Source organism: Neofelis nebulosa, chromosome 16, assembly GCF_028018385.1.
Source record: "Neofelis nebulosa isolate mNeoNeb1 chromosome 16, mNeoNeb1.pri, whole genome shotgun sequence".
Classification (NCBI taxonomy): domain Eukaryota; kingdom Metazoa; phylum Chordata; class Mammalia; order Carnivora; family Felidae; genus Neofelis; species Neofelis nebulosa.
In genome coordinates, this window is record NC_080797.1 from 48096633 (window position 1) to 48108736 (window position 12104).

Below are 12104 nucleotides of genomic sequence, written 5' to 3' on the forward strand. Positions count from 1 at the left end.
TCTTTTCTAGACTGAGTTCTTCAAGGGCAGGTTTCAGATTTTATTAGTGCTTCTGTCTCTCACTTCTAGTACAGATTTTAACACAATTAAAATAATAGCTTATTGTTTGCTAATTATCTACTGCATGCTAGATCCCTCCCATGTGTTTACTAAATTTTTGACCAAAGAACACCTTTTATAACTACAATGTATTGATGAAAAACCAATAAGATCAAAGATACACCCTTCGGATTAAATGGAGAGCAAGAAATACTCTCAAAGTTCATTTTCTTAATTTCTCCATAAAAATATGAATTTTATTAATGTTCTTTGCAATTGCATAAGTAACTCGTTCATTGTAGAAAATTTGGAAAATTTAGAAATGAAAAAAGAAAAAATAATTCCTCAGACTTTACTATCAAAACACAATCTCTGTTAACATTTTGAAGTATATCCTTTAAATACATGTTTTCTGAATCATAATGTATTTACATTTATTTCAGATGCCGACTGAGTTGGATAGAGATACGATTGTAGGAAAGTAGGGAGATAACTTGCTTTAATACTCCTTAATCTATCTCTGTGAGTCAACTGAATTAAGCAACAGCCCTTTTTAAAAAGTCTATTTATTATGGTTCAATGGCCAGAGAATTAAAAAAAAAAAAAAAATGACCAACCCATCAAATCTCCACCTTCCTAATCTTTTACCCTTGATCTTGAGGCAGAGTACTGTCACTATCTGGGTATCCTGCCACAGAATGCTTTGGCAAGTGATTAGTTTGCCCTTGGGCACTGGCTGCTGCTGGGTCCTAAACTTTAATTGGTTGTTCAAGGAAGAAATTGAAGCATGGATTTGAGTCTCAAAAGTGTCGTTGGAAATAGCATTCTGGTCGTGCCTGTGTGGCTTAGTTGGTTAAGAGTCTCACTTCAGGGGGCACTTAGGTGGCTCGGTCCGTTAAGCCTCCAACTTCGGTTCAGGTTATGATATCATGGTTCAAAAGTTTGAGCTCTGCGTTGGGCTCTGGGCTGACAGCTTGGATTCCGTGTCTCCTTCTCTCTCTCCCCGTACCACCCCCCCCCCCCCCAATCACACTGTATCTCTCTCTCTATCAAAAATAAATAAACATTTTAAAAAATGAAATTATTCAGTAAATCAAACAACAAAGTAAGTTCCTTCTCCATTTCTAAATTCATTTGTTTATTCAACATTTACAGTTCACCTTGGAAACAGTATATATGACTTACATAAGAGCATAAAGAGCTTGTAAGGACTAGAGATGGCATATACTAAGAGCATTTCTCAATAGGGGTTCCCTGGAACACTGCAGAATTGTTTCTGTATCTCAAGGAGAAAAAAAACTAGTGAAATAATGTATTTACAGGTATAAGAAAAATTAAACACATCAATAGCACAAAAGCATAAGATATTCAAATCTGTATATTGATATTCAAATTGTATATTGATAGGGAGCATTTACCAACTACCACATGTATGCTCTCTTTAATTATAAGTGGTTTTTTGTGTATCTCGTCATAATTTCAATAATTTTCCTTTTTTTATTTAAACATTTTTAATGTTTATTTCTGAGAGAGAGAGTGTGAATGGGGGAGGGGCAGAGAGAGAGGGAGACACTGAATCTGAAGCAGACTCAAGGCTGTCAGCATAGAGTCCTTCTCTGGGCTTGAGCTCACGGACCTCGAGATCATGACTTGAGCTAAAGTCGGATGCTCAACCGACTGAGCCAACCAGTAACCAATAGTTTTTCTATAATGATATTTTTTATATTTAATTTTTCTAAATCTGAATACAATTTAAGATATATATATATGTAAGATATATATCTTAAGATATATATAATAGATATATATCTTAAATTGTTAAGATATATATAATATATATATCTTAAATTGTATTCAGATTTAACTTTTTTTTTTTTTGGGACAGAGAGAGACAGAGCATGAACGGGGGAGGGGCCGAGAGAGAGGGAGACACAGAATCGGAAACAGGCTCCAGGCTCCGAGCCATCAGCCCAGAGCCTGACGCGGGGCTCGAACTCACGGACCGCGAGTTCGTGACCTGGCTGAAGTCGGACGTTTAACCGACTGCGCCACCCAGGCGCCCCATGTATTCAGATTTAAGATATATATAATATATAGATATGTATCTTAAATTGTATTCAGATTTAGAAAAATTAAATATAAAAAATATCATTATAGAAAATTTGGTATTGTATTCAGATCGTTCAGCCATTGCCAAAAGTATATTTTAGTTTGTTAAACAGGAAAGTACTATTAAGTAAATGATAAATGACTCCATTATTAATAAGGCATCAGTAGGAATGAGTGAGCCAGTTGAGTAAATGAGTGAGAAAGAAGTTCTTGTTGAAAGGGCACCTGGCTGGCTTAGTTAAAACATATGACTCTTGATCTCGGGGTTGTGAGTTCAAGCCCCATGTTGGGTGTAGATTACTAAAAAAATAAACTTCAAAAAACAAAAACAAAACAAAAAACACCTCATTGAAAGGTGAAGAAGATTCCCTGGAAATAGGAACAAGGGAATGAGGGAACAAGAGGTGAAGAGAAAGAGTTGATATCCTGATGTGAAACATGTTTCAGTGTGCAACTGCAGAATGCTATTTCCTTTATTTTTAATGTTTATTCTTTTTTTTAAAGGGAGAGTGAGAGAGAGAGGGGAAAAGGGGCAGAGAGAGAGGGAGATAGAGGATCTGGAGGTGGGCTCCGTGCTGACAACAGAGAGTTTGATGTGGGACTCAAACTCACGAACTGTGAGATCATGACCTGAGCTGGTCAGATTTTTTTTTTTTTTTTTACTTTTTTTTAATGTTCACTTATTTTTGAGAGAGAAAGAGAGAGAGTGGGAGAGGGGCAGAGAGAGAGGGAGACAGAATCTGGAACAGGCTCCAGGCTCTGAGCTGTCAGCACAGAGGCCAACATGGAGCTGGAACCCATGAACCGCAAGATCATGACCTGAGCTGAAGTTTGACGCTTAACCAAATGAGCAACCCAGGCGCCCTGTAATTTTTTTTAACATTTAGCTACTTAGAGAGCGCAAGCGCAGAGGGCGGAAAGAGGGAGAGACACAATCCAAAGCAGGCTCCAATCTCCGACGTGAGACTCGAACTCACGAACCATGAGATCATGACCTGAGCCCAAGTTGGTCACTTAACTGACTGAACCACCCAGGCACCCCACAAACCAGGCATTGTTTAAACTGATTGTTGAAGGAAAAGAAAAATTACTGGCAAGTGTGCTTCCATAAATGATATGCTAACTGGAAATAAAAGGAATTCAAAAATTTCATGAAAGAAGAGCTACCACCAAATAATTCCTTGGAGAGGAATGGCATGCTTTTTAATTAGTCCCTTAGTTACTCTTCCAGGCTTTCACCATATGAATCTAACAAGTAATTGGTGGGTATTATCACTGTGGAATTTATCTTCAAGCTTTACAAACAAATACCAAATAGAAGAATAGAGTAAGGATCAATATGAACAACTTATCTGTAAAACTGAAATAAAGGTGTTCTATGAATGGCAGCATAGAAGCTGCCACATAGTGGTAAAAAGGATGGGATCTGAAATCATGGCTTATGCTTGAATTGTAGTTCCCCTTGTTGGCTATATGACCATATCCAATTTTTTTCTGGTTGTGGAGTTTTAATGAAATAATATGTAAAGTGCTAAGCACCGTGTATAGATAGCTTCTACTAATTATTAATATCTTGATTGACTTTTCAATATTTTATTTAGTTCTAGCTATTTCAGAAACTTACACATTCAAAGATCTTAAGTAACAATGTTTTCATGCTCAAACTGTTAGGTTTTAGTGGATTACAATTAAAATTAATATGGAAAGCAGACATAAAAGACAAACATGCAGACTTTGAATGTAAATACTAGTAAAAATTAACTGTGGGAAAATGTATTTCAGAGTACCGAATCGCTATCCTATTTTTTCCCAACCCCAAACCAAAAGATAATTTCAAGTCAAACATACAAACATATTAAGACTTCACGAACCCATCACCCAAATACAATGACTCACAGTTTTTTTTTTTTTTTTTTTTTTTTTATTTATTTTTGGGACAGAGAGACAGAGCATGAACGGGGGAGGGGCAGAGAGAGAGGGAGACACAGAATCGGAAACAGGCTCCAGGCTCCGAGCCATCGGCCCAGAGCCCGACGCGGGGCTCGAACTCACAGACCGCGAGATCGTGACCTGGCTGAAGTCGGACGCTTAACCGACTGCGCCACCCAGGCGCCCCTCACAGTTTTTTTTTTAAAGCAACTTCACTTAATATCTTTCATGCATTAATAAAAATTATGTTATTAAATTTCAACCCTTGAGTACACATGACTTTTTTTTAAGCAAATATCTTTTTTTTTTTAATTTAATTTTATTTTAAGTAACTCTACATCCAGTGTGGGGCTTGCACTCATGACCCTGAGATCAAGAGTCACATGCTCTACCAACTGAGCCAGCCAGGCACCTCAAGTACACATAACTTTTAATATTTTGTGTGACAAATTGGAAGTACACACACAAAACACTTTTGTTGCATATCAAAGTATGATGGTGGTTGTCTTGAGGAAAAGCACTTACTTGTGCAATCATTTGAATTTTGAGCTGAATTAGCCTTGAAAAACTAAAACTGGTTATTCAGACTTGAGTATTTGGCAGATGTGTTCTTGAAAATTATAAAATGAGTCTGTCATTAGAAAAAAAAATAAGCTAGCTGCCTTGTCTGAAGGCAGTGCCAATGATTACATTTGAGTTTTCAAGCAAAAATTAGAAATTTAGAGAACTTGTATCCTCCACTGCAAGCTTCATAGCTTTCTTAAAGATTTTCCTGATGAGATGAGGTATTAACAAATGTGTCTTTAAAATCTGTTGTATAGGGGTGCCCTGGTGGCTCAGTCGGGTTGAGCGTCTGACTTTGGCTCAGGTCATGATCTCAATGGTTTGTGAGTTCGAGCCCCACATAGGGCTCTGTGCTGACAGCTCAGAGCCTGGAGCCTACTTCGGATTCTGTGTTTCCCTCTCTCTCTGCCCCTCTCACACTGGTGCTCTGTCTCTCTCTCTCAAAAATAAATAAACATTAAAAAAAATTAAAACCTATTGTATAATAAAATGTGAACATTTAGAACAGCAGCATGATTCGGTAAATTCGTATTTTCCAAAAGACCAATGCATGATATAAAAGTATGCATGGGTGAAAGATCCATTCAAAGTTCAAGATGGACCAATGGATTTTCATGTAATAGAGTATGAAAACGTCATTCATATGGTTCAGATTCCATATTGCAGCTAACTTTTAAGAAACTACCACTTGTTAAATTTTGGTGCAGTATCAAAAAAGAATATTTCTTGGGGTGCCTGGGTGGCTCACTTGGTTGAGCGTCCGACTTCGGCTCAGGTCATGATCTCACAGTTTGTGGGTTCGAGCCCCACGTCAGGCTCTGTGCTGACCGCTTAGAGCCTGGAGCCTGCTTCAGATTCTCTGTCTCCTCTCTCTGCCCCTCCCCCGCTCATGCTTTGTCTCACTCTGTTTCTCAAAAATAAATAAATGTAAAAAAAATTAAAAAAAAAAGAAAGAAAAAAGAATATTTCTTTTCCAACTGCCTATCTGGGTGAAGGTTGATATACATGTATGAAGCAGATATGAGGATCTGCCATCTATAAAGCCAGGCATTAAAGAGATTTGCAAAAATGTAAAACAATGTCACTCTTATCATTACATTTTTTTGGAAGAGAGTTCATTTTCATAAAATGTGATGTTAACAAAAAAATGTTTTGTTAACATGTAATGGGTTTATTATTGTTATTTCAGGTAAACAAATTTAAAAATTTTATAGTGTGGGCCCCTTGCTGACTCAGTCGGTAGAGTATGTGACTTGATCTCGGAGTCGTGAGTTTGAGCCGCATTTTGGTCATAGAGATTACTTTTTTTAAAAAAAGTTTAAACAATTTTTTAATATTCAATTTCTAATATGTAATTATTAATGGATATAATCCACATAATTAAAAGCTCTTTGAGGTACTCAGTAAAAGAATCCTGAGACTGAAATAGTTGGGAACAGTTTAAGGCAGTAACTCTGGACTGTAAAAAGAATCATTGTAATCTGAAGTGGTAAGAAAGTACTACTTCATGAAGGAGTTGAGAATTGAATTCATTCTGGTATTAAGGTTAAGAAATATTGAGAGGCTGTAGTGAAGAGAATTTTCCAGGTTTCAGCATATATGCCATGTGCTTAAGATTTTGATTCTCCCAACTATTTTAAAAGTAATGCATTTTCATTGTAGAGGGATTGTAAGATATAAAAGAATGCATATTAGAAAAGAAATCACTTGTATTCCAGACACCTGGAGATAACTGCTATTTGATTTGTTAAGTTAAACTACCAACTGCTTTATTGTGCCAAAAAGCAAAGAAAATGGAAAGACACAAGAAGTCAGCTTGAAGGCTAATGATATTTATTTACTTCGATCTCTTGATGAAGAGGGAAGCTGGTGTCTGCCAAACTTTTCCATTTGAAATTACTCCTTTTTTCTTTGTAATGCATAAGTATTTTTGTAGTGAGGTTCTTTGAAACTACGTGTGTATCCCATTCTTCATCAGACTTTCAGTGTACTTAGTAAAATGGGCTCAATGTTTTCTTTCTTTTTCGGGAGTGGGTTCAACATATTCTGTTTTATTTGATGATTATTGTCATTATTTTGGTGATAACATTGTCCCTGGTTTGGCCAATGAGAACTTTTTCAAACTTGCTTCTGTATCTTTTTAAATTCCTTTTTGGCGCAAAAAGCAGTCAGTAGTTTAACTTATTTAACCTACTAATAACCATTTTAGAGCACTCTTGTCTTTTTTGGTCATATTCTAGAGTGCTTTGTTCTTGAATATTGATTATCCAAATATAACATATTTCTATAGTTTTTAAAACAAACACCAGCTAGATTTTTATTTTTTATTTATTTTTCAATGTTTATTTTTGAGAGAGAGAGAGACATAGAGCACAAGCTAGGAGAGGCAGAGAGAGGGAGACACAGAATCCAAAGCAGGATCCAGGCTCTGAGCTGTCGGCACAGACCCTGACATGGGGCTCAAACTCACAAACTGTGAGATCATGACCTGAGCTGAAGTCAGATGCTTAACCGACTGAGCCACCCAGGTGTCCCACACCAGCTAGATTTTTAAAAGTCATTTAATCTATCAAAGAAAATAAAAGTCATTTAACCTCAATGGAGCACTTACTTTTTTTTTTTAAGTTTATTTATTTATTTTGAGAAAGAGAGAGAGCTTGTGTGCACGAGTGAGGAGGGGCAGAGAGAGAGGGAAAGACAGAATCTCAAGCAGGCATCTTGCTGTTAGCACAGAGCCCAATACAAGGCTGAAACCCACAGACCATGAGATCATGACCACAAGTCCGTAGCTTAACCAGCTGAGCCACTCAGGCACCCCAAAAGAGCACTTACTTTTGAAAAAAAACTATAATCTTCCTATTTACTTCATCTGCATCAACTCTAGTAACTAAGAGAACCTAAAATCAAAGTAGCTTTTTTCATATGGATATTCTTTTCTCTCTGCTAAACTATGAAGCTTTAGAACATTAGGTTAATATATTCATTTCTTCATACCTTGTGTTTCCATTGATTATTAGTTAGGTTGTCATAAAAATACAATCTAGCAGTATAAAAGAAGAAGAATATTTTAATACTCACAAATATGTCAGGGCGCCTGGGTGGCTCAGTCGGTTAAGCAGCCGGCTCTGGCTCAGGTCATGATCTCGCGGTCCGTGAGTTCGAGCCCCGCGTCGGGCTCTGTGCTGACAGCTCGGAGCCTGGGGCCTGTTTCGGATTCTGTGTCTCCCTCTCTCTGACCCTCCCCCGTTCATGCTCTGTCTCTCTCTGTCTCAAAAATAAATAAACGTTAAAAAATTTTTTTTAAATAAAAAAGATAAAAATAAAAAACAAATATGTCCAGACGGTATTGTATGTAAAACATGTTAATGGTAATACTTGAACAGTACCCTAAACTTGAAGTGTTTCTTTTTGTTAAGAAGAAATTGTTTTCTGAAGTATTTGGAAAAATATTTCCTAAGTATTTGACCTGTGCATTCCATTAATTAGTAATACTGAAATCTTTTAGTTTTAAAATATTTTAAAACTTGTGGCTAGCATGTTATGTTAATTGATTTTGCCTAGTATATATAATATACTGTGTCCTTTTTGTTATTGCAATACTATTCATTCATTAGTCAATGGACGTTCACCAAGCACTAATTACTAGTAATAATAATAGCAGTAATCCTTTACTTTTACTGAATTTTCACTATAGTAAAATCTTGGATTGTGAGCAACTTGTTCTGCCAGTGTTCTGCAAGACAAGCAAACATTTATAATAAATTTTAGTTTGATAAATGAGCAATGTCTTGCAATACGAGTAGTACATGACACTGAATGTCACAATTGAGCTAGTGGTCTTTGAAATTTACTTTGACATATGAGTGTTTTGGGTTATAAGCATGTTTCCCGAATGAATTATGCTTGTAAACCAGGGTTTTACTGTATTTCATTGAACCTAATGCCATTAGTTATAAAATGCACATTTTTAATGTGGGGCTAAGAAAAAATCTTGTCAAATAAACTAGTACATACCATCCATTGTAAAATCACCCTAGCTTCAGAGATATTAAAAAGGGGAAAACTATCATGTTTTAAAATTGTTGACATAGGCACTTGACAGTGTTAATTCATTTAATTACAGCAATCCTATGAGACAGGTGCCATCATTAACCTCATTCTTTTTTTTTTTTTTTTTTTAAGATTTTATTTGGCAGGAGGGGGTGCGGCAAGGGAGGCTGCACCTGCTGGCTCAGTCAGTAGAGCATGTGAGTCTTGATCTAGGTCTTGAGTTTGAGCCCCACGTTGAGGGTAAATTTACTTAATTAAAAAAAAAATCTTTTAATTATATATTTTTTTAAGTAATCTCTACCCCCAATGTGGGGCTCAAACACACAACGCTGAGATCAAGAGTCAATGCTCCACTGACTAAGCCAGCCAGGCGCCCCTCATTTTTATAAAGAAGCTCAGCCACTGAGAGGTTATGTAGCTTTTACCAAGGTCATGCAAATATCTAATAATTTGAGAACAAAGATCCTAACTCCACCCTCAACTACTACCCTATACTGCCTTCAGCCAGGGTGATTAAACCAGTCACTTCTTTTCAGTTAATTCTGAGGAAAAGGAGGAGCCAGGTTAATAATTTATGCTGTAGTATAATAAATGTCTTTATTAGAGAAATGCGTAATAAAGTATGCGCGTGCAGAGGAGAGATAGTTTAACCCTTTCTGAGGAGGTGTATATGTACCGAGTCCTCTTCTGTCAAGATATTGTAGCTTAAAAATCATGTTTAGGTTCTTCTAACCTTTCTGTGTTGCTGTGGCTTTGTTTTAATCTTTCATTCGTCCTGGTGCAGCCAAAAAAAAAAAAAAATTCAAAATACCATTACATTCTTTCAAACACTTATGATGTCTTCATAGTATATAGACATCAAGATTCACTAGATGTATCTTATTAAAGTGAATTTCTAGAAAAATAAAAAGTTCAAATTAGCTAAGTAAATGAAGTTTAAATGGAATGTTTTCACAGGTGCTGGAGAAAATTTGGAGAATACAATGGCAGCCTTTCAGCAGTAAGTATATAAAAAGGTATTCTTTTACAGTTTATCTTTATGATAAAGATTCACAAAGTGAAGATAGTATACACATAGCATCCACTTGTGAGTTGTTTCTATTTTATTAAAATTGCTTTTTTTTTTTTTTTTTTTTAATTTAGCTAGTCTGAAGTGTTACAAAGAGTGTTTGGCTTCTGCATAACTGAAAAACTAGATCAGAGTTGTGGGTAATCAAAAGATACTATAGTTCTAAAGCTGAAAGAAGACATTTGTAACAAGGAACATACTGTGTGTAATGCTAATTAGTCTTGGAGAGAAACAGAAAAGGAGAAAATGAAACAACTGTTAACACTGATTGCTGCTTATGAATAGGGTTATGTGTCTACCCTGTAATTCTTCTACAGACCTGAACCTGTAATCTGGTCTTTCTTGTTTGAAGCTTTATGAGTGCTGATCTTATTTTTCTGAATAAGATAAACTTTTTTCAGTGTTTCAATTATTCATATTTCACATAGATCTCTTTTAGGGCACCTCACAGAGAAGCAGCAGGAGAGACAGGAATGAAAGCTGATTGATACCTTGTTCTTTGTCTTAGAGTAAATGATCATCATCAGTCTGTGGTAATGGTGAAAACACTGTTTTATTTTCTCTGGAAAATAAGGCAGGGAATATGAAAAGTTAAACCCCATGGAAGACATTACCTTTCCATATTTAGTAAGAAAAATATTTTCTTATATATTTATTCAGCCATGTTTATGCATACAAATGGGGCTAAGAAATCAGGAGAATTTGGCTTAAGTTTTTGTTCTGTTTCTGTTTGTCATCATTCAAAGACACCTTAAAATGTCGATGTGGCTGGCTGACTCAGTCAGTAGAGCATGTGACTTTTTATCTTGGGGCTGTAAATTCGAGCCCCACTTTAGGCATAGAGATTACTTAAAAATAACAAAAAACACCTTAGAGTTTATTTTTCCTGTTATCAGGTCCAAATGTACTGGTTTTCCATATTCTATTTCATCTAAATCCTGTCTTCCTGTGTTTGTCATTGTTTATTCTTCCTGTTCTACAATACAGTGCTTTTGGCTATAATCCCCAAATTCTCTTACATCTCTAAAAATGCAAAAACTTTCCTCCTGTCTGTGGAAAAACCTTTCCAGACTCATTTAAATTACTCTAAGTTAAAAAAAATCAACGAATCACTTTATTTGTACAGTTTACACTGAGATGCATATTGGGTATGTACCCAATATACTATGATTTATCAAATATTTGATGCCTGGGATGTAGTGATATATATATAATATCTGGGGGATAAATGCTTATAACTTTGAGTGATTCTAAGCATTCTTTATGTTTAAAGTATATTGTTTTGTAAGTTTTTCTCCATATTTTTGGTTAAATTTTTACCAACCACCCTTATTTATAACATTAAAATACTTGGTTAGAATAAACTATTCCTAAGGATACTGTATTTGTATAATAAGTTATTTATACAGATGGAATGTAAATAATTTTATCTTTGAAGACTGTGATCGTCTGGTAAGTTTTTTGATGTTCAAAGAATGTCTGATTTAGGTGGTTTTTACTTGATAGATACAACATTACATTTACTATGTTTAGTTGTTTGTCTTTTTATTTTCTTTGCTCATTTGTCTTATTTCTTAAATTCCACATAGGAGTGAAATCATATGGTATTTGTCTTTCTCTGACTTATTTCACTTAGCATTATACCCTCTAGGTCCATCCATGTTGTAAGTGGCAAGATCTCATTATTTTTTATGGCTGAGTAATATTCCACTGTGTGTGTGTGTGTGTGTGTGTGTGTGTGTGTGTGTGTGTGTTGTGTGTTGTGTGTGTGTGTATCACATCTTTATTCAGTCATCTGTTGATGGACATTTGGGTAGCTTCTATATCTTGGCTATTGTGAATAATGCTGTAATAAACATAGGAGTGCATATATCTTTTTGAATTACCCATTTTATTTGGGTAAATATCCAGTAGTGGAATTACTGGATCATATGGTAATTTTATTTGTAATTTTTAACTTTTTAAGGAACCTCCATATTGTTTTCCACAGTGGCTGTGCCAATTTGCATTCCTACCCACAGTGCACAATGGTTGCTTTTTCTCTACATCTTTGCCAACACTTGTTTCTTGTGGGGTTTTTGTTTTGTTTTTTTTTATTTTAGAGAGAGAGAGCAAGTGGAGAAGAGGGGCAGAAGCAGTGAGAGAAAGAAAGAGAGAGAGAGAGAGAGAGAGAGAGAGAGAGAGAGAGAGAGAGAAAATCTTAATCAGGCTCCACACTCAGCATGCAGCCTGATGCAGGGCTTAATCCCACGACCCTGGGATCATGACTTGAGTTGAAACCAAGAGTCTTATGCTCAATCCGCTGAACCACCCAGGTACCCCATTTCTTGTGTGACTTGTCTTC

General features: G+C 35.9%; 1 protein-coding gene across 2 annotated transcripts in view; it reads left to right on the plus strand.

Annotated features, from left to right (window-relative positions):
- The window catches only part of GDPD1 (glycerophosphodiester phosphodiesterase domain containing 1), a 50292-nt gene that overhangs the window by 4008 nt on the left and 34180 nt on the right, over window positions 1-12104 (plus strand). For both annotated transcript variants that reach the window (XM_058703403.1, XM_058703404.1), the window contains exon 2: window positions 9649-9691. In XM_058703403.1, the coding sequence (XP_058559386.1) occupies window positions 9649-9691 (43 nt within the window). The remainder of the gene's footprint in view (window positions 1-9648; window positions 9692-12104) is intronic.